We start from the raw sequence: 27,982 nt of genomic DNA, 5'->3' as shown, positions 1-27,982 counted from the left end.
GTATTTTAAATATTTTATCTTTTTTTTTTCACAAATCTCACATGTACTTCTCTTGGAAGTTTGTGCCTCCTCACGTAGTTCTATTCTAAAGGTTCTCTAACAGCTTATCATTCTTTATTTTCATTTTTTTTGTGTGATTTCTTCATCATTTTCATATGCTCTTTTCAACAGTCTATCTTCACTTTAGTTTTTACCATATTATGGTCACTTCCAATGTTAAAGCTATTGATGACAGCGCAATTGCAGAATATGGTTTTATCACTTGACATGATGTAGTTGATTTTGCTTGTGTACCCAGATGAATTCTTCCATATCCAAATTCTGCTAGTCCTTTTCTTATAAAATGAGTTTATGATATAAAACTCCTGTCTTTCAGCAAAATCTACTAGTCGATCACCTCTATTATCTCATTAACCCCTTCCATACGGGTCAGTAACTTTTTCTCCAGCTATTGTTCTTCCTATTCTTGCATTAAAGTCACCCATTAGTATTTTGTATCGGCATTTTTCTTTGTCTTGAAGCCAGGCCTCATCATCATAAAACTCTTCGACCTCATCACTATATCTTATTGTTGGCGTATAAGCTTGGATGATTTCAAGTTTGTATTGTTTGTTCCATTGAATAATGCATTGGTCTACTCTGTACATAGAATTAAAACAGCAGTCAATTGAGCACATGGAAGATAAAAATAACACTAGAGCCACTATTAATCATCCATATCCCGTTACAAAATGTCCTCAGGAATTATTCATATATTGATACTACTGCTAAAAGCCCTTCAGCAGTGACAGGTCTTAAATTGTTCCCTCAAAAAACATTAAAAAAGAAGATGCCCTTAGCTGTAAAGAGTGGGGAAAACACATTGTTCCACAGAGAAAACTCACTTTTGGATAATAGACATAAAATGGTTACGGTAATAGCCAGCACCTTGAATTGTGTTTCATATGCACTTAGAAACCACTGCAGCTCCAATATATCACATGGGCAAATTGATTGCATCCTGTTAACTCTTGTGTATTTGAATATAATTTCCAGAAGTCATTTCCTAAATATAATAGATTATTTTGTAGACTTGTTTCTTCTATATAGATGGTGTTCCTGCTTCCTTTTTATGTTTGTGTACATGCTTTAAAAATTCAGAAGCAAATGAGGAGGAGGAGCCAATGTCGCAATGAGACAACGTGCAATCTTAATACTCTGAGATCGCCACCGATACTTTTGCTGTTAGGTGATCCAAATGAACCTAATCGTCCCACAGAGACAGTGAACAGAAAGAATACGTCCTGATGATCTCAGTGACATCGCAAAGTCCCTGATCGATCCAGGAGAAGTTCTTCTAGCTGGCGCCAAAAGCGCAGCCCCTAGGCTGATGACATTAGGGCGGCTCCGAAACAGAAGGATACGGAAAGAGAAAGTGTTTTCAGCTGGTGAGGAATTTTTACCATTTTAAAAGAGACTGCCTATTAAAAACTTAAAGTTAATTTAAATTTGAGAACAAAAGAAATAAGCGACGGAATTAAGCTTTGAATGGTTTTGGATAGTGGGTTATCTTACTTTTTAAATGCTATTTTCATGGATGGAATTTATGCAAGCCTTTTAAAATGAATGGATTAAGTTTTCTCCTTATATCTTTTTTTAATTATTTTTTGCAACCTATGGACTAAAATTCTCCTTCTTCATTACTGTGTGTGTTTTTCCCTTTTTCTTCTCTATTTCATTCAAGAATTTGACTTTTTTTAAACTTGGAATATAAAAAAGATACAAAAGGCAACAAAGAAAATTGTAACAACAGAGGGAAGACAACACTGTTACTCGGAGACTGGAGGTTTGTGTATTGGAAACAAAACACTTTTACTTTCCTCACCGATTATTCTGGCTTGGTAATTCAAGGTCTCACTGTTTTGTTTATAGAGAGTGATAAGAAGAAAAGCATACAGATGTTCCTTTGAAGTATATCTTTAACCAGAGAAAAGTGAAAATAAGACCTTATTGTAAATTTATGCTTAATCTTGTAAAAACCTTCCAAGCCAGAGCAGCAGTGTTTGTCAGCTGGAGATAATGTCACAATTTCAACAGCAGAAAGAAACTTTAAGTTTGCAAAAGATATTGTTAGAAATTCAGAAATTATCAAACACATTTGAAAGGACGGAGAAGAAGTTGGAAAATCTAGAGCATCTAACAGTAAAATATGGTTGGAGATGTTTATCAAGTGGAAAAAGTGGAGGTTAGAGTCCTAAAAACCAAAGAGAAAAATGACCGTAAAGAAATCAAATCCCCTGATATCTATGGTGATTGGTTTGTGTCTGGAAATGGAAAGAGTGGAATACAGAAAGAGGAATTAAATAGAGGGAACTCTACTCCAGATGGCAAGATACAGAAGAAGAAAAAATAAAAGAATTTATGGATTTAAAGAGAGAAATTGTATTAGCAACATCATTGAAAACACCACTGACAATTAAAAATAAGCTGATCAAGGAAATAGAAGAAGGGCATCGAAATTACATGAGAGACTTAATAAGCAATAAGTTGCAAAGAGGAGTACATACAAATTTGATTAAGGAGATGATTAGAGGACTGATACCACTAATGGCAGAAGACATGAGATTATTTTGCTACTGGAAAGATACAGGTTGATAGATGAAAGTGTATAATCTAAAACTAGTTAAACTCAGTGAAATTTAGTGACAATAGATATAGTTAAATAAATAATTGATAATGATAATAATGTATACATATGTATTGCTATGATAAGTAATAATTGGATATGAATATTGAATGGTACCTATGAAATGAATATTAGAATTTTTTTGGTTATATATAAAGGTTAATAAGAAAGAACTAAGTTAAATTTAGTTAAGTTTTGATTATTAGGGGGGGAAATGTTATGATAAAGAATACAGTCAAACAAAGGAGGGATAATGATAACAGTATGTATGTATGTATGTATGTATGTATGTATGTATGTATGTATGTATGTATGTATGTATGTATACAACATAAGGAAATTGGATGTAAATTGTAAATAGTGATTTGGAAAGGAGGATTAGAAATGTTTGTTACTAAATATTATGGATGTTTAGCCAGAATAGGCCATAAGGATTCAGCGTTATTGGAGGATATTAGAAAAAGCAAATGAAATGCCAGTATGTGGTTATGTTTTAAATCTTGGTATATTTTATGATGAAGGATGTTTAAACAATTATAGTCAAATGAAAATGGAGGTATGATAATGGTAATATGTATAAATATATCTGAGTTAAAACACTTGAGTTAATATGAATTATGGTTGATGACTGTGGAAGAGATGCACGAAAGTCTTTTGTAACCAACTGATACACTTTCTACAGTATGTAAAGAAGGAGGATTCTTTGTGTTGTGTTTGTTTTGAAAATAATAAAAAAAAATTATATATAAAAAAATCAGAAGCAAATGTATTTATATTTACTAAATACCTTTAAGGAGATTCATTTTATAAGACTTTCATGAAGCAAAAGTAAACCTTAGTATTTGCTATACATTCCTATTAAGAAAGTGGTCCTATCAAGAAATGTTTGATTATTAAATTGTATCAAGCAAAAAAATAGTAAATGGCTCAGCCTAGACTGGCTCTACAGATCATATGAGTGTATTGTTCCAAAATAAGAACAATTTTATGCAGGACAGAAAAATAGTTCATAATATATTCAAACATAAAATAAAAATGGTCGTGCATGCTTTGATTTTATGAGTCCATCAACCTTCTAGTAATCTATAATTGTTTAAATTTTGCTTGTGAAGGAAATATTCTAAATGCAAATATTATACTTTTGTAAAGTGCCTTATAATCAACCAATAATTTATTTGAATGATGTATTTGATTAAGTCCTGTCTTTTCATCAGGATCTTAAGGTTCTGTAAATAATACTTTGATTTTTCCCCACAATAGCCAAGTTGCAAAATAGAATATGACTGTTCAAACTGACCCAGTGAGCTTCCATCATTGAGAGTGGTGTTGTATGTAGAATTTTATAATTTTAATCCAATTCATCAATCATTACATAATGCTGAAGTAGGAAAAGTCACTATCTCCCCCCAACTATACCTGCTTACGAAACTGATTGGAAAAAGTGCTGATTTCAATTTATATCTTTATAGGTTCTCTAGTATAGTTCTTTTATATCTTCTAGGAAACTAGACTGCACTTGTACTTGAATATGTTGGGAGGGGAAGACATATTTCCTGTATCTGAATAGATGGTTTTTGTCAAATTCCTGAATATCAGGTCTTTACAGGGCATTACTCTTGTTAAGGGATTTCTGCAAGATAGGCAGACTTAAATCCAAACAACTGCCTCCTGAGCATCTGAGTCTAACTCAATAACTAATAATTCCAACTTAAAGTTAACTATTGCACTTGAATTGTGCTTCTCAGTTCAAGTTTGTCATCATATAAATCTATTTTACACAGACCTACTGCTTGTGCGGGGGTATAAACCCTGAATACTCACCTTTTAGGTTTTATTACCTCTTGAGCACAGCATTAAAAATAGCATTTCCTTATGTTCCAATTCTAAAGTTACTACTAAAGTTTTCATGAGGTAGTATATTTATTTTGGCTGATGTTAGATTATGTCGAATGTATGTCTACAACTATATAAAAATCAATTCTGACCAGTTGTAATACTGAAAATATTGTGCTAGGTATTCTTTCATGTAAAGAAAATCCAGCAATATCCTCTTTTTGGGTCTCATTCTGCATTTTCTTTTCTTGTACATTTGATTTCTTTCTTTTTAATTTGCAATAAAAAAAAATTGTAGCAGAAATGTAACTTGAAAAGGTATGTGTTCTTTCTGAGTGGATTATATAGGCTCTAGTGATTAAAATGAAATCTCAGTTGAAAATATTGTATAGTAATGTTATAATCTGAATTTGACTATTTTGTTAGTTAAAAGTAGTTAATCATCACTATTTGTATTCCGACTCACACTAAATAACTTCAAAGTCAATCTGTCATCATATCCATTTCTGCTAATCTCAACAGAGAGAAAGCATATGAGTCACCTATGACCTCTTTCTCTCTTTGTTGACTAAGGGAAGATTGTAGAGGATGTTATTTAATCAGCACTCCAACTCTGGAGCCAAGCCAATTATGGAGTTATTGTAATCTCATTATTTCTATTCCATACAAAATGGAAAAAAGAACTTTCAGTATACCTCCATGAAAGGATACTGTACATTTTTCAAGCCACCTTTCATCTAATTGCCTCTTCCTACTGTAGCAGTGAAGGGATAGTGTTCTGACCCCCCCCCCCTTCGCTTGTTCACAAATGACAGTCAGACAGAACTTCAAAGTAAATATCTTTATCAGTCCTGGCTCAAGCTGGTTGCGAGCCCAAAATAAAAGTAGATACAGCCTCTGACAAAAAGTTAAACAGCAAAAGCAAAAACAAAAAGCTCTTACAGCAAACCAGGTTTACAGAAAGCAAATCACTTATCCAAGTGCCTCTTTGAATCAGGTTTACAGAAAGCAAATCACTTATCCAAGTGCCTCTTTGAATCTCGAAACGATGAAACACACACGACGAACGACGAATGTTGACTTCTGCCACTAAGGCGTGGCACCATCCGTCTTTTATCTGCAAAAGACAACCTTAATGAGCAACAGCTGCTCATTATTCCTGCATCCTAACGCATCTCACAGCAAGCTGCTGCTGAGTCACAACAGGATAGCATGTCAGAAATTTGCTAGCAGGCTTTCCCCCCCAGTAATTGTAACCATGGCTGCCTATTGCTTAGTGTCTAGAATAGCAGAAACTGGGAGAAACATATTAATGAGTACGATGCTAAAATACACCAGGTAGATACATTGTTTTTGACATTAGAAGCTGGGAGTTGAAGCAAAAAAACCCAATAATAGAAAAACAGACTGTTACAAATGTTACAGAGCTTCAGCACAAAAAACTCCCCAAATCTTAAAACCAATACATGTGTGATGCAGTGGTGGGTTGTAGGGAGTACGCCCCGGTATGGGCGTACTGGAGCCAGTCCTGGGCACCGGATACTGTTGTGGTACGGTTCTCCGGAGGCCCCACATGCCCGCCCAAGCTCCTTACTGGTCTTTTAAGTCTTCTGCACTTCCACGCAGGCGCATGTCGCATACAGCACCTGCACAATGCTCTGCTGAGCACTGGAGCATCTGCGAGGCTCTAATGTGCATGCATGCATGCTGCGCACATCCATGTGGATGCCGCCGGGCCAGTTCCTGAACCCACCACTGGTGTGATGGCCACATATCAATTAGAGCTGATTCTGTACCATTAGCCATGTCTTATGTGGTGAAGTCTTATATTTATAATACATGTTATGACAGGATACCATTTTGACGTAATTAATCTATAATCCATAATATTTTTGGTAACCTTAAAATAATGATCTGTATTGAACTGTTAGATTTCCAAAATATATATTCACATTGCACAGTATCTTGGATTACTACCTTGTGTGTTACTAAAGGTTGGGTTTATCAGTCTTCAGCATATAGGGTATAGCAGTGACGTGCAGTGAGCTTCATGGCTGGTGAGGCAAGCGCAAAAACCCCGCCGAAGCCCCGGCACTGCGTCCGCCATAGAGCAGGACTGGGACCCACTATAGCAATAGCAATAGCAGTTAGACTTATATACCGCTTCACATGGTTTTCAGCCCTCTCTAAGCGGTTTACAGAGTCAGCATATCGCCCCCACAATCTGGGTTCCTCATTTTACCCACCTCGAAAGTTTGGAAGGCTGAGTCAACCCTGAGCCGGTGAGATTTGAACCACTGAACTGCAGATAGCAGTCAGCTGAGGTGGCCTGCAGTACTGCACTCTACCCACTGCGCCACCTCGGCTCATCTCGTCCGCTCTATGGTGGACGTGGTGCCGGGACTTTAAAGTCCTGCCGCCACTTTAAAGCCCTGCCACCATGGCAGGACTCCAGCAGCAGAGCTTTAAAGTCCCGGCGCTTTCTGCCATAGACCGGGACCGGGACCTGCTCTATGGAGGATGCGATGCCGGGACTTTAAAGTCCTGCCGCCAGTCCCTGCCGCCACTTTAAAGCCCTGCCACCGGGGCCTGAGTGGCCATGATTCCCCCCTCCCCAGCCAGCCAGCCCACCCAGCCCAATCCTCCCCCCACCACCGCTGTGTCCAACAGGCCAGGCATCTCACGTTTATGGCAGACATAAACGCAAGACACCTGGCCTGTTGGACACAACGGCGAGAACGTCCCTGCTGCGCTCCACCGCCTCACCCCCCCAAAGAAACTCATGCACACACATACACACACACAAATTCCTCACAAAAAATTACAAATTAAATTATCATTTTGAATTCCCCCCCCTCCCTCCATCTGATCCACATACCTTTTTCAGCTGTTGTTTTCAACTCTCCTCTTGTCTGCAACTTACTTAGGCAAGGCTGCCAAGGCATTATTTGCTGCTCCCAGATCAGGAGGCGGGAGAATCACGTGCCTCCTTTGCATAAGGAATTTTTCGCCTTTTAACCCTTGCTTAACTCTGAGCTTGGATTAAAAGGCGAAAAATTCCTTATGCAATGGAGGCCCATAGTTCTCTCGCCTCCCCCTACAGTTAGTACTAAGCAGACTCAGAGTTACTGTGACTCTGGAGTCTGGCAGCAGCTACCTTAACCTTTTTAATTATTTTAAAAATTCTTTTCTTTTCCTCATGACACTGGTGAGGCCCCACCTCCCCTGCCTCTCCTGACTGCACGTCCCTGGGGTATAGTATACACCTCTTTCGTCTACAAAAATTAAAGTTCATTACCCTAACAATTAACTTTATGGTAATCAGTTTTGTCCTAAAATACCAATTATATGGCAAACTTGACAAATTTTAGAAATTAATTTTAAAGTAAAATTAAATGTATGCTGATTTGTCTCTCAGGAAATTATTATAATGATATTGACTTCATTTCCATATTGAAACGTCTGTGATATTGTTTCATCCTGAAAACACAACCAATAATTTGAATTAATAGTAAACTAGCTGTTTCTTTATTTGTCTGCTGCTTAGTGTCTCAGTTCAACACTGAATTTTATATCAGTGGGATTGCACCTCTCTGTGACCAGCTTGTCATTCTTTCATTTGTAAAGGAGATTTCAGAGAAAATGGTAAGTGACATAATATATATGCAAATAATTAAAGACTCTGTTGAGTAGAACTCACCCTTTAGTGACTACATTGAGTAGTCTATTGAATTGCCTTGATAGATGCTTGGTTTAACATATGTGCTCCAACCGGTTCTTAAACAAAACTATTTCTTTTCTATATCCATATTTGAATTCCTAATAGCAGGACTATCTTTATCTAGCTGTTTTGGCATGCTATTAACTGCCCAATCTCCCTCTTTTATAAGACATATTTTTCAACACTTTGTATTTTAGTATCTTCCATGTTAAAAGAGGTGCTTGATATGGTGGGTCAAAAAAGCATACCATCACCATTTGCAACCTTCCTAGACAGCTTCTGACAAGCAAAGTGAGTGTGAGAAGCTGGATTTGCTTAACAATTACATTATTCACTTAATAACTGTAATGATTAATAATTGTGGGGAAAAAAGATAATAAAATCAGGTATGACTCACCTTACTATCCTCTTGCTTAGTAACAGAAATTCTGATTCCAATATGGTTGTAAATCAAAGACCATCTGTACTGAAGATTCCTGTTGCCAAATCAGAAAATAAAGGAAAAAGAGACATATTTAAATAATTTTAATTGTATTTGTTTAACAAAAAGAGGGAAGATATTATTAGTACCAATTTGTTTTAATTTTGTTTCCTTGGACATTAGGAGTGGATTAAAAAAGAAAAAAAACATTAATTTTAAAAATCTTCCAAGGAAATTTTCAAAAGTTTGAAAATTTAGAATAATCTACATTCACCAGCAAAATAGTATCCAAGACATCCATTTCATCTGCTGAAATAATTACAACAGGTCCATTTATCAGGATGCAATTTATCATCACAAACTTTCCAAACCATAGCAAACTGAAGTCTGATCAGTAGGTTTCTTAGCTTGTAACAAAGGGTAGATGGTATGAGTAATCACAACATCTTCATTCCTTTGCAATACCCCTGCAGATTTGGGGGAGACAGGGGAGATGTGGAAAACATGTGAGAGCAGGATCTAATTCACATCACTGTTTGAACATTTGAAGAAACGAGTGAATACTCAATAACAGTAAGATGAGAATGAGGGGAAAGATCTGGAGATCCTATGGCTTAAGTGGTGCAAAGGCCAATAGATACACAGTGATGTAGACTGTTGAAAAGGAATTAAAGTTGAATTAAAATGATTGTGTTGATTTTTCACTTTCTCCTAAATAAAGTCTGTCAAGATAATTATTTTCAAATAGTTATAGGCACAGTGAGGGACATGGAGACAAGAACTATTTGATATAGTTGTCTAAATTTGATAATGTTTACTTCAGTTGAAAATGTCTAGATATACAGAGAAAATATTGAATCACTACCATTTCTCAGGAGACTCTACAAAGTCTTCTTGACAATTGTTTTCTTACAAAATGAAACAGAAGTATAGAAGAGACAAATCTGTGAAATTTAGATTTTTCTTTTCATCTCCTTTATAGCAAACTGACATTAGATAGTCATTGTTATAGTAATATTGAACAACTAGATACACATTGTTGCTAATCAACGAAGCAACACTGACTCAAAGTAACACATCTATTGAAATCAATAGGGTCTGCTTCTAGCCCTCATGCAGAATGGCCAGATATTTTTTTTTTTTAAAGGAAGGATCAAAAGCAGTGCTGCAGTTTTTTCCAGGAAAATTAATAGTGTAGGCCCTTTCTGTAACTGAGTCTCAGAAAAAAAAATCAAGCTACAAAGTGAAGTTGAATCCTAGGAGTGAAAGTTGGGATAAAATATAGTACACCTGTGGTGTACTACATTTGTGATATATAAAGTTTGGGCATGTGTTGTTCACCTTTTTGCAAGTTGATGTTGCCTATGTGGCATGTTATATAAATTTTGCTAGCATCAAGTGAAATAGCTATGCAACACATTTTTTTAAATAATTAGACTATATTTCTCATCATGAAAGCTCCAAATCAATAAAAACTGGGAGTCTATAAAGTGTATTTAATAGTCATGTTGTGAAGCTCCATTGGAAAGCATTTGATACTGTTTATATGTTTACATGGGGAAAAAATTCTTAAGAATACTCTGGAAGAATAGCTTTGATATTTTGCTACAGTGAAAACAATAGAATTTGGGGGAACTTAAACTTTAGCACTGCAGCACTTTTTTATTACATAAGCTTTTGTAAACCTAAATCCACCCTATTAGATTCAGAGAATATTGTCCTGGGAAAGGACTATTATATACGAGCAACCATTGTGCAGTGACAAAGATAATTTAGTGAAAAGGAAAATAATTAAAGATTAGGAAGTGAGAAAACTGAATGAATAGTTACTATTAAGAAACTCTTATGGGTTAGATAGGTGCGTTCTTGTGCTGCTCATATGATTAACACTTCTAATAGAAAGCACAGTTTTTATATTATCTTTGAAAAATAATGTTAAAACCCCTGATGAAACTTAGTTCAGCTACTTGACAGATTTTTTTCAAAGATGTCCATCCAGAGGGCAGTAATTACTAGAGCCGAAATGTTTGGCCAGTGATTTCAGTGTTGCCATTTTTAAATTAGATTTTTCTTCACTTATTCTTTGCCTATTTTTTCTAATGCTGACATTAAAATCCAAGGATTAGTACTTTATAGGAAAATATATTGAATGTTTGTGCTGTTTTACATATGTTATAAAATGTGCAAGCAGAGCATTCAGGAACCATTTATAACTCTGCTGAAGGTTGTTTCTAGTTAAGAAATCCTCTTGGGGAATAGTTCTCACACTGTGGATAGAGTCAAATAATTTTGTTAAGGCATAGTTTTATTAACCATAGTTTGTTAAATAAATCACAGCTGACTGTAAACTCATACATTGTGATAAGTCTTAGACAATGATTCCCAAACTACACTGGCTGCATGCAATAAGCAACAGTATTATGATTCAATGTTCTAAATGGCAACAAATATTTGTGTGGGAGATGTGGGTGAGTGTTTCTTCATTAGCTGAAGGATGTTAGATTTTAATGGTTTGAGAAGAATTTTCAGCTACTCTATGAATGTCTTTTTACATGAAATATTATGTTATAAAACTACAAAAGTATCAGCAATAAAAGTTGTCCAAATTATTACTATAAAAATAATGCTTACTTTTAATTGTTAATTCATAGTTTTCTACTCAGAGACTGAATCATATAAATAAAAGATTATCTAAAGTTTCAGTTCCAATACTTCTTTTCTAACTTTCATAAATCTAGTTTATAAATACAATTATATATTGTGCTTTCTCCAATCAGAAAAGTGCTTTTAAGATATTAATGGAAACATCTGTTTTAGATACTAAAGAAATCTGACAAAGTAAATACTACATTTGATTATGTGGACTGTTGAAACTGTTTAAGACAATTGAAGTTGGGATTAATACATTAATATAGATAGATCAGTAATATAGGATGAGCATTTTGAAGGCTGAGTATTATTTTCTTTCTGCAGGAAAGAGAATGTTGTGCCCGACCAAGACTTGATATAATTCAACCATTTCCTGAATCTTGTGAAGAAATATCTTCCGATGCACTCACAGTAAGATGCTTCCAAGAAAATGAATGTCGAGATTATTGTTTAGGTAACTATTTCTTCTCAATCTGTTTGCTAATTTTTACAGCAAAGTCTACATTCTAAAGTCTGCATTATAGCCTACATTCTAAAATTGACTTATTTATCATAAAAATATAAGAATGATATTCTCCAATCTATATTATCTTAAATCAAATGTTACAATATGTATCATATATAAAAGAACAGAACAGAATAGAATAGAATTCTTTATTGGCCAAGTGTGATTGGACACACAAGTAATTTGTCTGGTGCATATGCTCCCAGTGTACATAGAAAAATAAAATACATTCATCAAGAATCATAAGATACAACACTTAGTGATAGGCATTGGTTACTAATAAGCAGTCAAATCATACTAGGAAACAAATAAAACAATATAAATAGTAAAGATACAAGCAACATGGTTATAGTCATAAGTGGGAAGAAATAGGTACTAGGAAGGATGAGAAGAAGAATAGTAATGCAGTCATAGTAAATGATCTGACTGTTGTGGGAAATAATTGTTTAGCAGAGTGATGGCATTCGGGAAGAATTGTCCTCGTGTCTTGTTGTTATGGTGTTCAGTGCCCTATAGCATCATTTTGAGGGTAGAAGTTGAAACAATTTATGTCCAGGATGTGATTTTTTTATGGATATTTTCATGGCCCTCTTTTCGTGCAGTGAACAGGTCCTCAATAGAAGGCAGGTTGGTAGTAATTTTTTTTCTGCAGTTCTGATTATCCTCTAAAGTCTGTGTCTTGAGAATTAACACACACACAGAGACACATACGTGTGTGTGTGTGTGTTTGTGTGTGTTTTCATAGATTTTCACGGGTACAGGTATGCAGATTTTGGTGTATTTGGGTCTTTTCCCATGTAAGATTGAGAGTATCTTGGCGACGTTTTAACGAGGTTCCACTCGTCATCCTCCGAAGACATTGATTGATACTCTCAATCTTACATGGGAAAAGACCCGAATACACCAAAACCTGTATACGTGCACACATATACATATACATATACATATACATATACATATACATATACATATACATATACATATACATATACATATACATATACCTACCTACCTACCTACCTACCTACCTACCTACCTACCTACCTACCTACCTACATAGCAATAGCAATAGCAGTAGACTTATATACCGCTTCATAGGCCTTTCAGGCCTCTCTAAGCGGTTTACAGAGAGTCAGCATATTGCCCCCAACAATCTGGGTCCTCATTTTACCCACCTCGGAAGGATGGAAGGCTGAGTCAACCCTGAGCCGGTGGGATTTGAACCGCTGACCTGCTGATCTAGCAGTAGCCTGCAGTGCTGCTTTTAACCACTGCGCCACCTGCACTGAAGAGAATTTAAACTTATTAGAGGTAATCACCCAATATATCAGATAGATGAGTAAACTAAGAGGGTTAAAAATGGTGAAACGCAAATGAAATATATTAGAAGGGGAAATAACATAAGGAGAATTGTACTGATTTGAAACTGCTATTAGAAGAAACAGGAAGTTCCAATGTACTGTGTAAATGTAGTGTACGTCTAAGTTCTGTGTGTGTGTATTTTATATGTTTGTAAATTTAAAAAAAATAATAAAATATTAATATATATTCAGTACCTATAAATATCTCATGAACTACTGTATTTTTTACATTAAATAATACAATTGAGAAGTCATGTGCTCAACTATTGTTATAGCAAGCAAAAGGCAAATACAATACAATACAATACAATACAATACAATACAATACAATACAATACAATACAATTCTTTATTGGCCAAGTGTTTGGACACACAAGGAATTTGTCTTTGGTGCATATGCTCTCAGTGTACATAAAAAGACAAGATACATTCATCAAGAATCATAAGGTTCAGCACTTAATGATAATCATAGGGTACAAATAAGGAATCAGGAAACAATAAATATCAATATAAATCGTAAGAATACAAGCAACAAAGTTACAGTCTTGCAGTCATAAGTGGGAGGAGATGAGTGATAGGAACGATGAGAAGATTAATAGTAATGCAGTCTTGGTAAATGGTTTGACAGTGGTGAGGGAATTATTTGTTTAGCAGAGTGATAGCATTAAAAAAAAAACCTGTTCTTGTGTCTAGTTGTCTTAGTGTGCAGTGCTCTGTAGCATCGTTTTGAGGGTAGGAGTTGAAACAATTTATGTCCAGGATGTGAGAGGTCTATAAATATGTTCACGGCCCTCTTTTTGACTCATGCAGTGTATAGGTCCTCAATGGAAGGCAAGTTGGTAGTAATTTTTTTTCTGCAGTTCTGATTATCCTCTAAAATCTGTGTCTGTCTTGTTGGGTTGCAGAACCAAACCAGACAGTTATAGAGGTGCAGATGACAGACTCAATAATTCCTCCATAGAACAGAATCAGCAGCTCTTTGGGCAGTTTGAGCTTTCTGAGTTGGTGCAGAAATAACATTCTTTGTTGTGCTTTTTTGATGACATGTTTGATGTTAGGTGTTCATTTTAAGTCTTGAGATAGGATAGAACTTAGAAACTTGAAGATCTCTACTGTTGATACTGTGTTGTCTAATATTGTAAGAGGTAGCAGTATAGGAGGGTTTCTCCTGAAATCTACCCCCATTTCTATGGTTTTTAGTGTATTTAATTCAAGATTGTTGTGGTTGCATCACAAAGCTAGTTGTTCAACCACCCACCTGTATGCAGATTTGACGTTGCCTCGAATGAGACCAATCATTATTGTATCATCTGCAAACTTCAGTACTTTAACAGAGAGATCTTTTGAGATGCAGTCATTGGTGTATAAAGAGAAGAGAAATGGAGAGCTCACAGACTTGGGGAGCTCCTGTGCTAATTGTACAGGTATGTGATTTTGCCTTGCTTCACTGGCTGCTTTCTGTCTGTTAGGAAGCTTATGATCCATTTACAACTGTGATCAGGTACAGCTAGCTGATTTAGTTTAGTTAGAAGAATATCTGGAATGATGGTATTGAATGCTGAGCTGAAGTCTACAAAGAGGACCCTTGCATAGGTCTTTGGAGATTCAAGATGTTGTAGGATGTAGCGCGGAGTCATATTGCAAGGAATCTAACAGCGGTTCCATGATGGTTTTCAGGTGGGCCAGCACTAGCTTTTCAAAGGTTTTCATAACTACAGGTGTTAGACCAACCGGTCTGAAGTCATTTGGTTCCTTGATAGAGGGTTACTTCGGCACTGGGATGATAGTAGAGCATTTGAAGCAAGAAGGAACATAGCACATTTCTAGTGATTTATTAAAGATGCAGGTGAAGATGGGGGCCAGTTGGTCAGCACAAGCTTTTAAGGAAGAAGGAGTTATCTTGTATGGGCCTGCTGCTTTTCCTGGCTTTTGTCTGTGAAAGGACCTTGTACCTCATTTTCTGTAATCACCAGAGGTGGTGGGGCTAATGGAATGGGGTCAGTTGTAGGAGGCTTGACTGTTGTAGGTGTGTCTAAGATGGGAATTGTGGAGATGGGTTGTAGTAGTTTTCTCTCAAACCTACAGTAAAACACATTCAGGTCATCTGCTAGTTGTTGACTTCCTTCAGCATGGGAAGGAGGCTTGCTGTAACTGGTGATATTTTTAAGAGTTTTCTACATGTTTGCTGGTTCATTTGTTGGGAACTGATTCCTTAGCTTTTCAGAGCAGTTTTTTTTTTGCGGCTCTGATCTCTCTTGTTAATAAATACATTTCAGGCCTGATTGTATAGCATCCTATCACCTTTTCTGTACGCTTCCTCTTTGGTAAGCAGGTACAAGTTGAATTATGCAATGATCAGTGTCCCACAGCTGCTGTGGTAAAGACTGATAAGCATCTTTTAATGTTGTGCAGCAATGGTCTAAAGTATTCTTGCCTCTCTTGAGACAATTTACATGCTGAAAATATTTTGGTAACTCTTTCCTTAAGTTACATTTATTAAAATCATCTAGAATAATAGGAAGTGAATCTGGGTATTTAACTTCAGACCACATAATCTGGTCAGCTAGACTTTGTAATGCATCGTTTACACAAGCTTGTGGAGAAATATACATGGCAATTAGGAGAAATGAGGAGAACTCACATGGAGAGTATGCATGGTTTGCATAGATAATTAATGTCTCTAAGTCTACATCACAGAATTTCTTTAATACAGTTATATTTTGGGATCAGCGTCTGTTAATATATAAACACAAGCCTCTACCCTTCTTTTACCAGATGTTTCTGCTCTGTCTGCTCTTTGTATCTGAAATCCTGGGATATGCAGACTGCTATCATCAATTGACTCATTTAGCCAGATTTCAGTGAACCAGAGATCTGCTGAGGTTTAAAAATCAGAATTGAATCTATTTAAAAGAACTGAAATTACTATCAATTAATGTTAATGGACTAAATGCATTGGTGAAAAGGAAACAAATATTTACAAAATTAATTAAACAGAAAGCAGATATTGTGTGCCTCCAAGAGGTACACATTAAAAAACAATATAAAAAATAGCAATAGCAATAGCAGTTAGACTTATATACCGCTTCATAGGGCTTTCAGCCCTCTTTAAGCGGTTTACAGAGTCAGCATATCGCCCCCACAGTCTGGGTCCTCATTTCACCCACCTCGGAAGGATGGAAGGCTGAGTCAACCTTGAGCCGGTGAGATTTGAACCGCTGAACTGCAGATAGCAGTCAGCTAAAGTGGCCTGCAGTACTGCACCCTAACCACTGCGCCACCTCGGCTCTTGGAACAAGACAAATTAGGTAAACTCTTCCAAATGCTTGGAACAAGACAAATTAGGTAAACTCTATGTCTCCTTGGCAGACCCCCCCCCCAAAAAAAAGAGGAGTAGCTGCATATATCAAAAAAGAGTTAAAAGCTAGTCAAATTTATGCCGATGCTAATGGCGGAATCTTAATGATGGAGGTTAAAATTCAACAAATGCAAGTGCTATTGGTGGTAATCTATGCGCCAAATGAAAATCAGAAGAAATTTTATTTAAAAACTACATGAAAAAATAATTAGAGAATTATAGAGGATTAGAGAATATTTGTATATTGGGAGATTTTAATGCAGTGGTAGACACAATAAAGCACTATAAAAGTAGCAACCCAAAGAAGAAGAAAAGGAAAACCTTACAAAAATCATTTTTCGACATGAGCCATGAATTAAATTTAAAAGATAGTTGGAGAGAACTAATCCAAATGAAAAGGGATATACCTTCTGCTCAAATCCACATAAATCATGGTCTAGTATTGACATGGTCTGGATGAACAGTGAGATAGAAAATAAGTTAGAAATAATAGAGATCATATCTAACGCATGGGCAGATCACAACCTGATAAAAATAATTTGGAAGAGCCCGTAGAGGAAAAATAGATGTTGGATGTTAAATACACAACTATTAAAAGAAAAAGAGTACATCCAGCAGACCAAGAAAGAAATGGAATTCTTCCTCAAAGAAAACAACAATCAAGATATAACATTACAAAACCTATGGGACACTGCCAAAGTATATTTACGTGGGATAACAATAGTGTATGTAGCCTGAAGAAATAAAGCAAAATGGAAAGAATAAAATATACTACAGGAAACTCTAAAAACAACTGGAAATTACCCTACAAAATGAACCACAAAATGATAGAATCAAGCAAGAATGGGACCTAGCAAGACATAAACTAAATTTGATTGAGCAGGAAGACAATGCAAGGAAAATAAAACTAGCAAGACAAAACTTTTTTGAACACGCAAATAAAACTGGAAGGTGGAGGACTTCAGGGGTGACATCACTTTGGAGCAATTACAGAGGAACGAGTGTCCGTTCTCCTTGTCTGATTTTTTGTATCTGGAGGCTGTCAGCAGCAAAGTTGGGTCTTGGAGAGGACAGCGATAGAGATTGGATAATCCAGTGGTGACGGGGAGAAGAGCAATCTCCTGTTGTGAAGGGTGGAATCCCTGAAATCTGACACGGAAGAGACCAGCTGCCATGGCTTGATCATGGCCTGGTCCAGAGATGTGACAGCCTGATTAATGGTGGAAGAAGCAAAGAGTGAGAGCAACAGAAGTATCAGTGGACAGTGTTAAACAAAGTGAAACTCCGAGACACTTTTCCAAGTTGATGGAATAGAGCAATTAAGTGAGTCTCCAAAGAGGGAACGAGCGGCACTTGAGCAGTGGGGAGCAGAAAGAGGAAGAAGACTAATTACAGAATCTGTAGAGAGTGAAAGTGATTGTGGTTGCTGAGTGGAGAATTTCTATTGATTTTTGAGACTGGATCTGCGGTGATATAAATTGAGAGTTTTGTGTGGGTGCTGAACGAATTGAAAAAGAAGGAAGAACAGATTCCCTTTGCAACAGGAGAGACAGAGGCCGAAGAAAATGAAGAGAAAGAAAGGACAGTGACTGCAATTTGAGGGCAGCAGTCATTTTGAAGCACAGAGAACAGGGAACAGAGACGTTGCAAGGGAATAGAGAGATTGAGGAATGAGAACTGTGGTATTCCGAATGTAGGATTTTGGATTGGACTCATTTACAACCAGCTTTGTACACTTCAGATATCTTTACATTATTTATGGTATTTAAATATTGTTATATCTACTACAGTGATCTTTAGATTGAAGAATTTAACATTTTATAAGCTATACTTTTTATATATTTTATATATCTATACTCTACATATATTTAATATAGATTCAAGCATATTTAAAACAGCTGCATAATTAATCTTGCATCCTGAAAAGACTCACAGAAGACTTCTGCTGAGTCACAACAGATAACTGTCTATATAATTGTCTATATAAAATTGATATTAAGGATTGCACTTAATCAGTGACTTACATTAGTATTGTTAATTATCAGATTTTTAAAAAGAGGGATAGGAGAAGGGATAGTGGCTAGGGAAAGACCTAGAGTGAAAGATTGAAAACTTATGATATTGTGGAATATTTTTTTCCAAAAGCTAAAGATGGCAAACACATCCACAGCTACCAAAACTGTAAAGAAAACAATTCATTCATTCATTCATTCATTAGACTTATATACCGCTTCATAGGGCTTTCAGCCCTTTCTAAGCGGTTTACAGATTTTCTAGCAAATTGAGTCAGCAACTTGCCCCCACAGTCTGGGTCCTCAGTTTACCCACCTCAGAAGGATGGAAGGCTGAGTTGACCTTGAGCCAGTGAGATTTGAACTGCTGAACTGCAGATCAAAGTCAGCTGAAGTGGCCTAGAGTACTGCACCCTAACCACTGTGCCACCTCGGTTCTTCAATGCCAATGATAGCCTCTCCAGCAGGACAGAAGTTAACAACAGACATGTTGAGCAGTGAAAAACCAGGATCTGCACCAACCCTTCAAAGCTTATAAGCCTCATTAAACATGATTCAGGAATTTATGATAAAAACACAAGAATCAATAACCACAAATCACAAGGAAATGAAAGGTGATCTAGGGGACGTGAAAGATGATATAAAGAAGTTGGATAATAGAATGTGGAAGATACAGGAAACAATAGCCAAAAATGAGCAGATAATAAAACTGGTAGAAGCAAGGACAGAACAAACTGAAAAGAAATTGGAAGCAACAGAAGAAAGACTGACAGCAGCCAACAGAGAACTGAGGGAGGCAATAGTCCATTTAGAATTGGGAAGATCAATTGCAAATGGACAAAATGAACTGAGGAATAATATCAATGAAATCTACAGAGTGCATACTAATTATGGATGAAGACATAGTTTGCCCCGTGAAATATATATAAGATTTGCAAAAAAAGCTATCAGAGGTGAAATCTACAAAAGAACAAGGGATGAACAGCTGGTCCATAAAGGAAAAGAAGTCATTACCCTCAAACAGATACTGAAGAGAATCAGAGAGCAAAGAAGGAATTACCAATTTCTCTCTACACAACTGATAAAATATAACATAATGAATTTTAGTTTAAACTTCAAGAACATGATATTGGCAATATATTCAAAGCAAATGGCCAGCATAATAGTAAATGGAGATCTCACAGATAGATTCAATATAACCAAAGGAGTAAAACAGGGATGCCCATTGTCATCTTTAATTTTTATCCTCTCAATATAAATATTATTAGAATGAATAAGACAAAAAAAGAAATAAAGGGAATTAAAATAAAGAATGAGGAATACAAAGCTCAGGCATCTGAAGATGACTTAGTATTTTTCATAGAAGCCTTGATTGACCCAAGAAAGGCACTTCTGGAAGAAATATAAGAATTTGGCAGGGTAGCGGGACTCAAAATTAACAAGGATAAGACAAAAATATTAGTTAAAAATGTTACGGCAAATCAGAAAAATAAATTGGAGGAGGAAATCATACTGCAAATAGTAAAAACAATTAAATGCTTAGGGATCTGGTTGACATCAAGGTGTTCAACGATAAAGGAGGATAATTACAAAAATTGATGGAAAAAGCAAAACAAGATCTGGAACATTGGAGGAAACTTAAACTAACGTGGGGAAAATTGCCGCAGTCAAAATGAACATACTCCCAAAATGGCTACACATATTTCAAATGATTCCCATAAAACTAGATCAAAAGTTTTTCAACGATTAAAATAATAATTAAATTTGTATGGGAAGAAAAAAAATCCAGAATAAGTCTTAAATCATTACAGGATAGCCGAACTAGAGGTGACTTCGGACTCCCTGATTGGTAGTTATACTATGGATCAAAGAATAGGTACTCCTTCCCAACAAAAGGATACTTATTCTAGAAGGATATGATCTACATATAGGGTGGCATGCATATTTATGGGAGAGAAAAAACACAAAACATTTGCATTTCCAAAGTCATACAATTAGAGGAGCATTATTACAAATCTGGAGGAAAATCAGGTTAAAAAACTATATTAAAATACTAGTATGGCTATCAACTATGGAAGCAATGATATACTCAAACACATTAGACAAAACCAAGATGAGAAGCTATTACCAACTGCTAGATAATCAAGGTAATCTGAAAACAAATCAAGAACTGAAAGAACAGGGAATATTCATTGATTGGTGGCCATACTTACAATTGTAGACAAGATGCAAAAAAGATATAGAAAAATTTGGCATTGAAAAAGAACCAATAGATAAAGTATAATTAGGCACGGAGGAGAAATTTATAACCAAAATGTACACCTACTTATTAAACTTTGAAAGGTCAGAGGCTATAGTTAAAGGAAACATGATAGCTTGGGCAAGGAATTTTGGCTATATCATTCAATTAGGGGATTGGGAACAGTTGTAGACAAAAAATTAGAAATTAACAATGTCGGCCTCGTACAAAGAAAATTTATATAAAATGTATTGCCGTTGGCATCTTGCACCAGCAGGATTGGCAAAAATATACCCAAATTTGAGCCCCAGACGCTGGAAATGTAAACAAGGACATGGTTCATATTTCCACATGTGATGGACATGTCCAGAAGTAAGGAAATATTGGAGTAAAACAAGAACCTGGTTGCAAGAAATAACAAATTCAATTTAAACTGGATATGTTTTTGTTAGGGATAATTTGAGGAACATTTGAAAGAAGATCAATTATATTATAATACATATACTGACAAAGCAAGAATAATATACGCTCAAAATTGAAATTAGACAGCAAACCTTCCAAAAACATGATAATTAAATAAGTAATGGACTGCGCGGAAATGATCAAATTAACTTTTAAATTGCAAGATAAAGAAAATAAATAATACCATACAGTATGGGATAAATGGTAATATTGGTTAGAGAACAAGAATAATGAATGAAAGTAGGAATTATAATATAATATAATTAAAATAATTAAATAGGAATTATAAATGTAAAAAGGAAACAGCAAATGTAAAATGGATGGAAAGCATTTAGGACAATAAACAAAATGGGATATACCGATGTCTTAGGAATGGGAAGAATGGATGTTGAATGTGGTCTTTTATGTTTTGTTTTGTAAAAAGCTCAGTAAAAAATATTTATAAAAAATAAAGATTCATCCATCCTATTAGCGAGTGAACATAATAGTGAAGGTAGATGGGTTTTTATCCCACTTTTCCTTAATCTATTCAAATTTCCCGCTCCCTTACCCCTTCTTCACTTCTGGCATCTCCTCCATTTGTTTGTGTTTATCCATTGTTCAGAGGAACTTGCTTCTTCCTGTGTTAGAAACTCTTCTGCATTTGTAAAAATGGGATGGTGAAGTCACAGAAAGCTGCCCGTCAAAGAAAGATTGCTTGATGCTTAGTAGTTGGTTTCTTGAGTATGAAATCTGTAGTGAATCAGAGAATGATAAAAAAAACAGAAAAACTTTCAGAGAGCATTTCACCAAGGCTGCCATCACCAGTGCCATCTTGGCAAGAAATATAATATATGTTTATCATATATTTTATTGTATACTTTATATTACTATATATGTTTTCCTTCGTAATTTCTACCTATTGCATGTATGAGTAAAATGCCTGCCTAAAGCCTCCTTGAGATTCACTGAAAACTAAGGGATTTTGGCAAAACCTGCTTCAAAATGTATGCAATGTGGTTACAATGTTTCTTCTCAATTCTCTTCCATTTATGACATATGGACATTTTGGAAACCACCTTCTTTTTTCCCAAAGAAGATTCTGAATTTTTATACCATTCATTATGATATTCCTTGTGATACTTGCAGGATTTCCTGCCAAATATCTCTCCAAAAAGTTTCCAATGAGGAAAATCTGCACATGTGCAGAATCCACACATGTGAATATAGAGAGGACTAATTGAAGAATGTTTACCTATGAGTAACCTGTCTTTTCAGTTTAAGTATATGGGGACTAAAGATATTGATGATTTGTCACACTTTAAAGAGAGGATTTTGTTCTGAAATCGATTTCATGGTTCTTTGTGTCTAATATTGGATCTGTTCGGTTGCTCCCAAGTTCTTAATCATAATTTATTAAGTAAGATCATAAAATCTAGTATTTGCATATGATCCTCCCCTTTGAGGTATTCATTTGTGAATGAGGAAGGCTGCTGTAGAGAGTTGCAGAATGAAAAGTGCTGAGTTTAATACAAAGCATCCCATACAGTTGATTTCACATGTCAATGTTCCATGACTGTATTGTATGCTAGAAATTTGAGGGGAAATTGATTCAGTTGTCTATCTTTTACAGAATATTCTGAAGGTGAATCACTTTTTTATATTGTCAGCCCAAGTGATGTGGTAGTGGCCAAAGAACGAGATCAAGATGATCACATTGAATGGCTGTTGGAGAAAAAGAAATATGAAGTAATTATTATAACTTTTTCCATCTTCCCTTCTTAATGGTGCCATGGGAAAAATAGTTCTCTATTTTCTAAAAGTCATTGTTATGTTTAGGAATTTTAATATAATTATAGATAATGTGGTTTTAGACCAAAGTATATTCTCTCTAATTACATTTATTTATTTAGATAACTTGAGATAATGAAAGAGCCATTTTGCTATAATAATTAAGGTGCTAGGCTAGAAACCAAGGAATCTGTAAGTACTAGTTTTGTCTTGGATATAAAAGCAGATGGACTTTGGGACAGTTCTTCTTTCTCAGCTCTTGGAAGAAGTAATAAAAAGCCATCTCTGAAATCTTGCTAAAATTACAGGGACTACTTTAAGCAATCTTCAGAAGTCAGCAATTACACAAAGGCAAACACACATACACTTGAACTGAGTCAGACATAATCCTGATATATGTGCTTCCTCCTTTTTCAAGCAGCAATGAACCAGAAATAGTTGTAATTTTTTTTTAGTTTTCAAAAGAATGGACTAAAATAATAAATATTTAGGCTTGTCATTCATTTTAAAGAGCCAGATTACCTTGTATTGATCCAAAGAATAACTTGTTTCAATATGTTGTGATTTTGGATATCAAAGACAACTGAAGTTTGTCCGCTCTTTATCTAGCATTAAATAAATTAGTAATCCATATACAACTTTGGTTCTTTTTATTATAATGATACATAATTCGAAGAACATTAGAATTTTATTTAGGGGATGTAATCTGCCACGTGCTGTGCTATGGTAAACTATTAAAATGTTAACTTCCATTAATATTTTGTTTTTCATCAAAATAAGATGAAATGTACTAGAGCATATAGAAATTATGTGAGTTGAAAAACACACATTCTAAAGAAACCAGTGTGTTGATTTTTCAAATTACTTCTATACTGTTCCCAATAATAATCTTTTACCATTTCATTTGCTCAGTGATTTGAATGATTACACCTATTACCACACTTACCAATATCAATGCAGAAAGATCCACTTTGTCTAGGGATATTAGGATTTAGCCAAATCCCACTGCAGTACCCTATCAGACACATATTTTTTATCTAAACAATAGTCACTGTTTGGGTTGTATTTTGTGCCTCTAAAAATATCTGACTAGCCTTGCCAATAGCAGTCATGAATACTAGTAAAATGAAATTCACTATTAGTATTTTACTTTGTACACAAATCTAAACACAAAAATAAAGGGACATCAGTTAATTAAAATAAACCAAAGATGTTTACAATAAAAAGAGATGACAAACTAGACCATGCAAGCTGGACTATACAATAACAGTGCAAAGCTAATTAAATCTAATAAAATAAAACTATGCATAATATAAAAGCCAGGGAAACATATGACTAAGGTCACATGCCTATAAATTTCTAACCAGAGAAGCATAGTGAAGATAGATAGGGAAGAATACTGCATTGTAGTGGCTGAAAGGCCAGAGTTAAATTTTAATATCAGCACTCAGCTCTAAGAAGGAGCCAGTTGCAGATTCTACATAGTATAGAAAAAAAGGAAAACTTCAATATAATTCACACTGCAGTATTTTGAATCCAAAACAGCACATAAGTGATAATAAAAATAAAAAATGAAGCAAATCTGTAGAAAGTGTAGGTAATTTGCTACATTTACTTAGTTCCTTCCAAATGCCCATAGTTTATCTGACTGAAGATACATCATGGCTTTTAATTTCAAGGTATTCAGTTTTAGTCATTGATGTTATTTAAATAATTTTCTTGGATATTTCTTTTTTCAAAGATATGACATGGTGCAAAGAAATGAAGCATCCAAGTTTATTATGCTATTTAACGTTATCTGAAATTTTAAGATACATCCTAATAATTTGTGACAATAGAAACTAGATTTTTCTTAAAGCTATGGATATTTGTATATTTACACATAATCTTTTCTAGTATTAATATACTTTAATATTTTTCTTGTAATTCCAATTAAGCTTTCACTTCTCATTTTAAGTTGCAATAAATCAGCTTCATTTTGACATCATGGACTCATGGACTCATGGATGAACCACAAATTAAACTTGATGAAAAATAATTTTCCAGCTAATGAAAAATACATTTATTCAATGTTAGTGAAACTTTAGGAAAACAAGTCAAGATTAAGGTATCTTTCTAATGTAGATGTTGGCTAAAAAAAGGATTTCTTTTAATTATACTTCATATAGTGCCAATCTTCTGAGATTTGGTTCTGTGATATTAACATGATGTGAACCCAGAGAAAGTCAAAGTCTTTGGGGGAATTAACCATTGCTTTTGCTGATTATAAAATTGATTCTGTTGGTTTTACCATGATATTAAATGTTCCATTACATTCATGCAGAAGATACAAGAAACAAAAAAGATCTATGTTTTTTCTTTGGAAATTTTCAATAGATGTCATTTTTACTTTATTATATAGGAAGCTTTGATGGCAGCTGAGATCAGTCAGAAGACTATTAAAAAGCACAAGATACAGGTAAGTCTACAAACTTGACATTTGTAATTTAACCACTTCAGATATGTCAGCAAATAATAAACAGTGTCTAAGGGCATTACTAGATTAAACTTATATCTTTAAATTTCTAATTTCCCATCTTTCTCTTAAACATGGAATATTTCCAAACTTGTGACATAGTTTTAGTGTTTTAAGTTCCTCTCCTTTTTGTCAATGGCAGCTAATGATCTTAAGTGGATGTAGGAAAATGCATACTACCTTAGCTTCAAGACATGGTTAAAAGAACCAAATGTTATGACAAGATTTTTTTTTAAAAAAGCACATAAGTATTGTATCAATAGTAAGGAGTTGCTTTAGCATCCCATCTGTTTTGGCCCAATCAAGAATAATAATTATCAGCCAAGGAGCATTATGTGATTTATCTAATATATACTATCTACTTAACTCATAATGCTAATATGAAGACTCCCAGAATTGTATTTTAACTAGTGTTTGTTTATTCTTAGCTCTGACCAATATGTTTCCGTCTCTAATTGCATAAAGTCATAGAAGCATTATTTCTAAACATGCACAATGCATATCTCTCACCACTAAATACTCTCTGTCAGCTGTGCTATGAAATTAGATGTAATCACATTAGACAGGTTATTCCTTCAAGAAAATATTAAGCCTTGGAATGCTTGTTTTACAAACTGATTACAGAAAACTACATAACTACAGAATTCTCTCTTTTTTAATGATTATCCAGCTCTATTTTTTAATTTTCATTTGCTTTTATAGACAACAGACTAGAAGAAAAACAACTAGAGAAAATCACAAAATACAAAGACCTGCAAATAAAATTAGAATATTTGTTGCAAAAAAAAGCAAAAATCATAACAATAGTAATAGGTGCCTTGGATGCCAATACAGCTAAAGCATCACTTGAGCAGTATTGGCTTAACAAAATCATCATCAGTCAATTGCAAAAGGCAGCCTTAATTGGAACAGTTGACATCTATCCAACAATGTCCTTTGTCCTCAATCAGTGGACAAAAATGCCAAATTCAATGTAAATATTTGACTAATTGTGAGATCAGCCATAATTATAACAGCAGCAATAACTAATTAAACCTATATTCCACCTGACTAAAAATGATTGTGAACCGTTTATAACATTCTAACAAAATTACAATAAAATCAATAAAACATTAAAGATGGCTTGGTTTGAATATAATAAATAGTCACATAGAAAATGGAAGTAGTTGTGGTTGCAAGTAGGTACATATGAGATAAAGCGCTCCTTTGGGTTATCTGATCCTAAGACATTTAGTGCTTTCAGTCAAAATCAGCTGATTTTGGGTCTAGAAATAGAGCAGGAGCCAATGAAAGTAGTGAAGAATTGGAATAAAATGTTTGTATCTGCTAATCCCAATAAGCAGTCTAGCTGCTCTATTCTGAACTAGCTGACATTTGTGGACCATTTTCAATGGCAGACTCACAGTGCTCTGCAGTATTCTATCTAAAAAGTCACCAGAGCATGAATAACTTACCTGAATATCTCTGCCCTGGTAAGATCACAGTTGTTAAAAACACCTGAACCTGCTCTTCTGGTTTCCAGCATGCATGTTGAACTTTGACGAGCTGGTCTTTGGGTTTCTGGCTCTCCAGCATGCGCAAAGACCAGCTGGCGCACCGGAAACCAGAAAACCAGGTGGCTGGCACGCACATTCAGGTGTGGCCACTCAGTGCCGAAAAGATTCACCATCCATGCCATAGGGCAGTGGAACTTTGGAAGGACTCATTGGAACTTTGAAGGACTCAACCACCATGAAACAACAGAGTATCTCCCCAGTAGCACATTCTGGAATCCAAACATCCAAGTAAGAGTGAACCACTATAGTATTGTCTACTTATCCCAATTCTGGAACACTGCCCTTTCCAGCATAATACTATGGTGAATGCTATAGAAAATCACTGAGAGGAGTCAGGAAAAAGACCAAGGCACTTACATTTCCCCTGTCTTTTTCCTGTTGTAGGTTATTCTACACAGCAAAGCATAACAAAGCATTTTCTGTTTCATAGTCAGGCCTGAAGGCAGATTAAAATGAATTTAGAAAATCAGTTTCATACATACATCTTGGAGTCAATTGGCCACCATCTGCTTTGGCACCTTCCCTAGGAAGAGAATACTGGCTATTGGTTAATACTTGTTTTCATCCTCTCCTTTCATCTTAGATTTGTATCCAGATAATTAGAGATTAGGATAACATTATCATGGGACTGAAGATAAAAAGGCATACATAGTTGTCAAGGCACCAGTGAACAGAGTTGTATCCTAGATATAAGGTTATTGAACTATCGAATTTTCAAGTATCCTTGGATCATAATCTTGCTGGATGTTGATCATGCTTATTATTACAAATATGGATTTAAAAAAAACTTTGTATTCTGGGATCATGGAATAATAGAAGAATGAAACAATCTTTGTATTCCTCAGAGGTAGGATTAAGAGCTCACACAAATGATAAATGGTGCTCATACCTTTCACATACCAGCTGCAATAATCT

The 27,982-nt window shown here is 35.1% G+C and overlaps 1 protein-coding gene across 3 annotated transcripts in view; it reads left to right on the top strand.

Annotated features, from left to right (window-relative positions):
- The window catches only part of VPS41 (VPS41 subunit of HOPS complex), a 243,433-nt gene that overhangs the window by 146,656 nt on the left and 68,795 nt on the right, over positions 1-27,982 (top strand). For all 3 annotated transcript variants that reach the window (XR_015696388.1, XM_087713103.1, XM_087713102.1), the window contains 4 exons: positions 8,046-8,143; positions 11,614-11,743; positions 22,839-22,954; positions 25,398-25,454. Coding sequence is in view for 2 of the 3 variants with exons in the window: in XM_087713103.1 (XP_087569229.1) it covers positions 8,046-8,143; positions 11,614-11,743; positions 22,839-22,954; positions 25,398-25,454 (401 nt within the window). In the remaining variant the exon portion in view is untranslated. The remainder of the gene's footprint in view (positions 1-8,045; positions 8,144-11,613; positions 11,744-22,838; positions 22,955-25,397; positions 25,455-27,982) is intronic.

Source organism: Thamnophis sirtalis, unplaced genomic scaffold, assembly GCF_051295495.1.
Source record: "Thamnophis sirtalis isolate CommonGarterSnake01/CBP01778 unplaced genomic scaffold, rThaSir2_p1.2 scaffold_4, whole genome shotgun sequence".
NCBI classification, from domain to species: Eukaryota; Metazoa; Chordata; class Lepidosauria; order Squamata; family Natricidae; genus Thamnophis; species Thamnophis sirtalis.
Note: the sequence above shows the minus strand (reverse complement) of the source record. Positions and strands in the feature narration are given on the sequence as shown.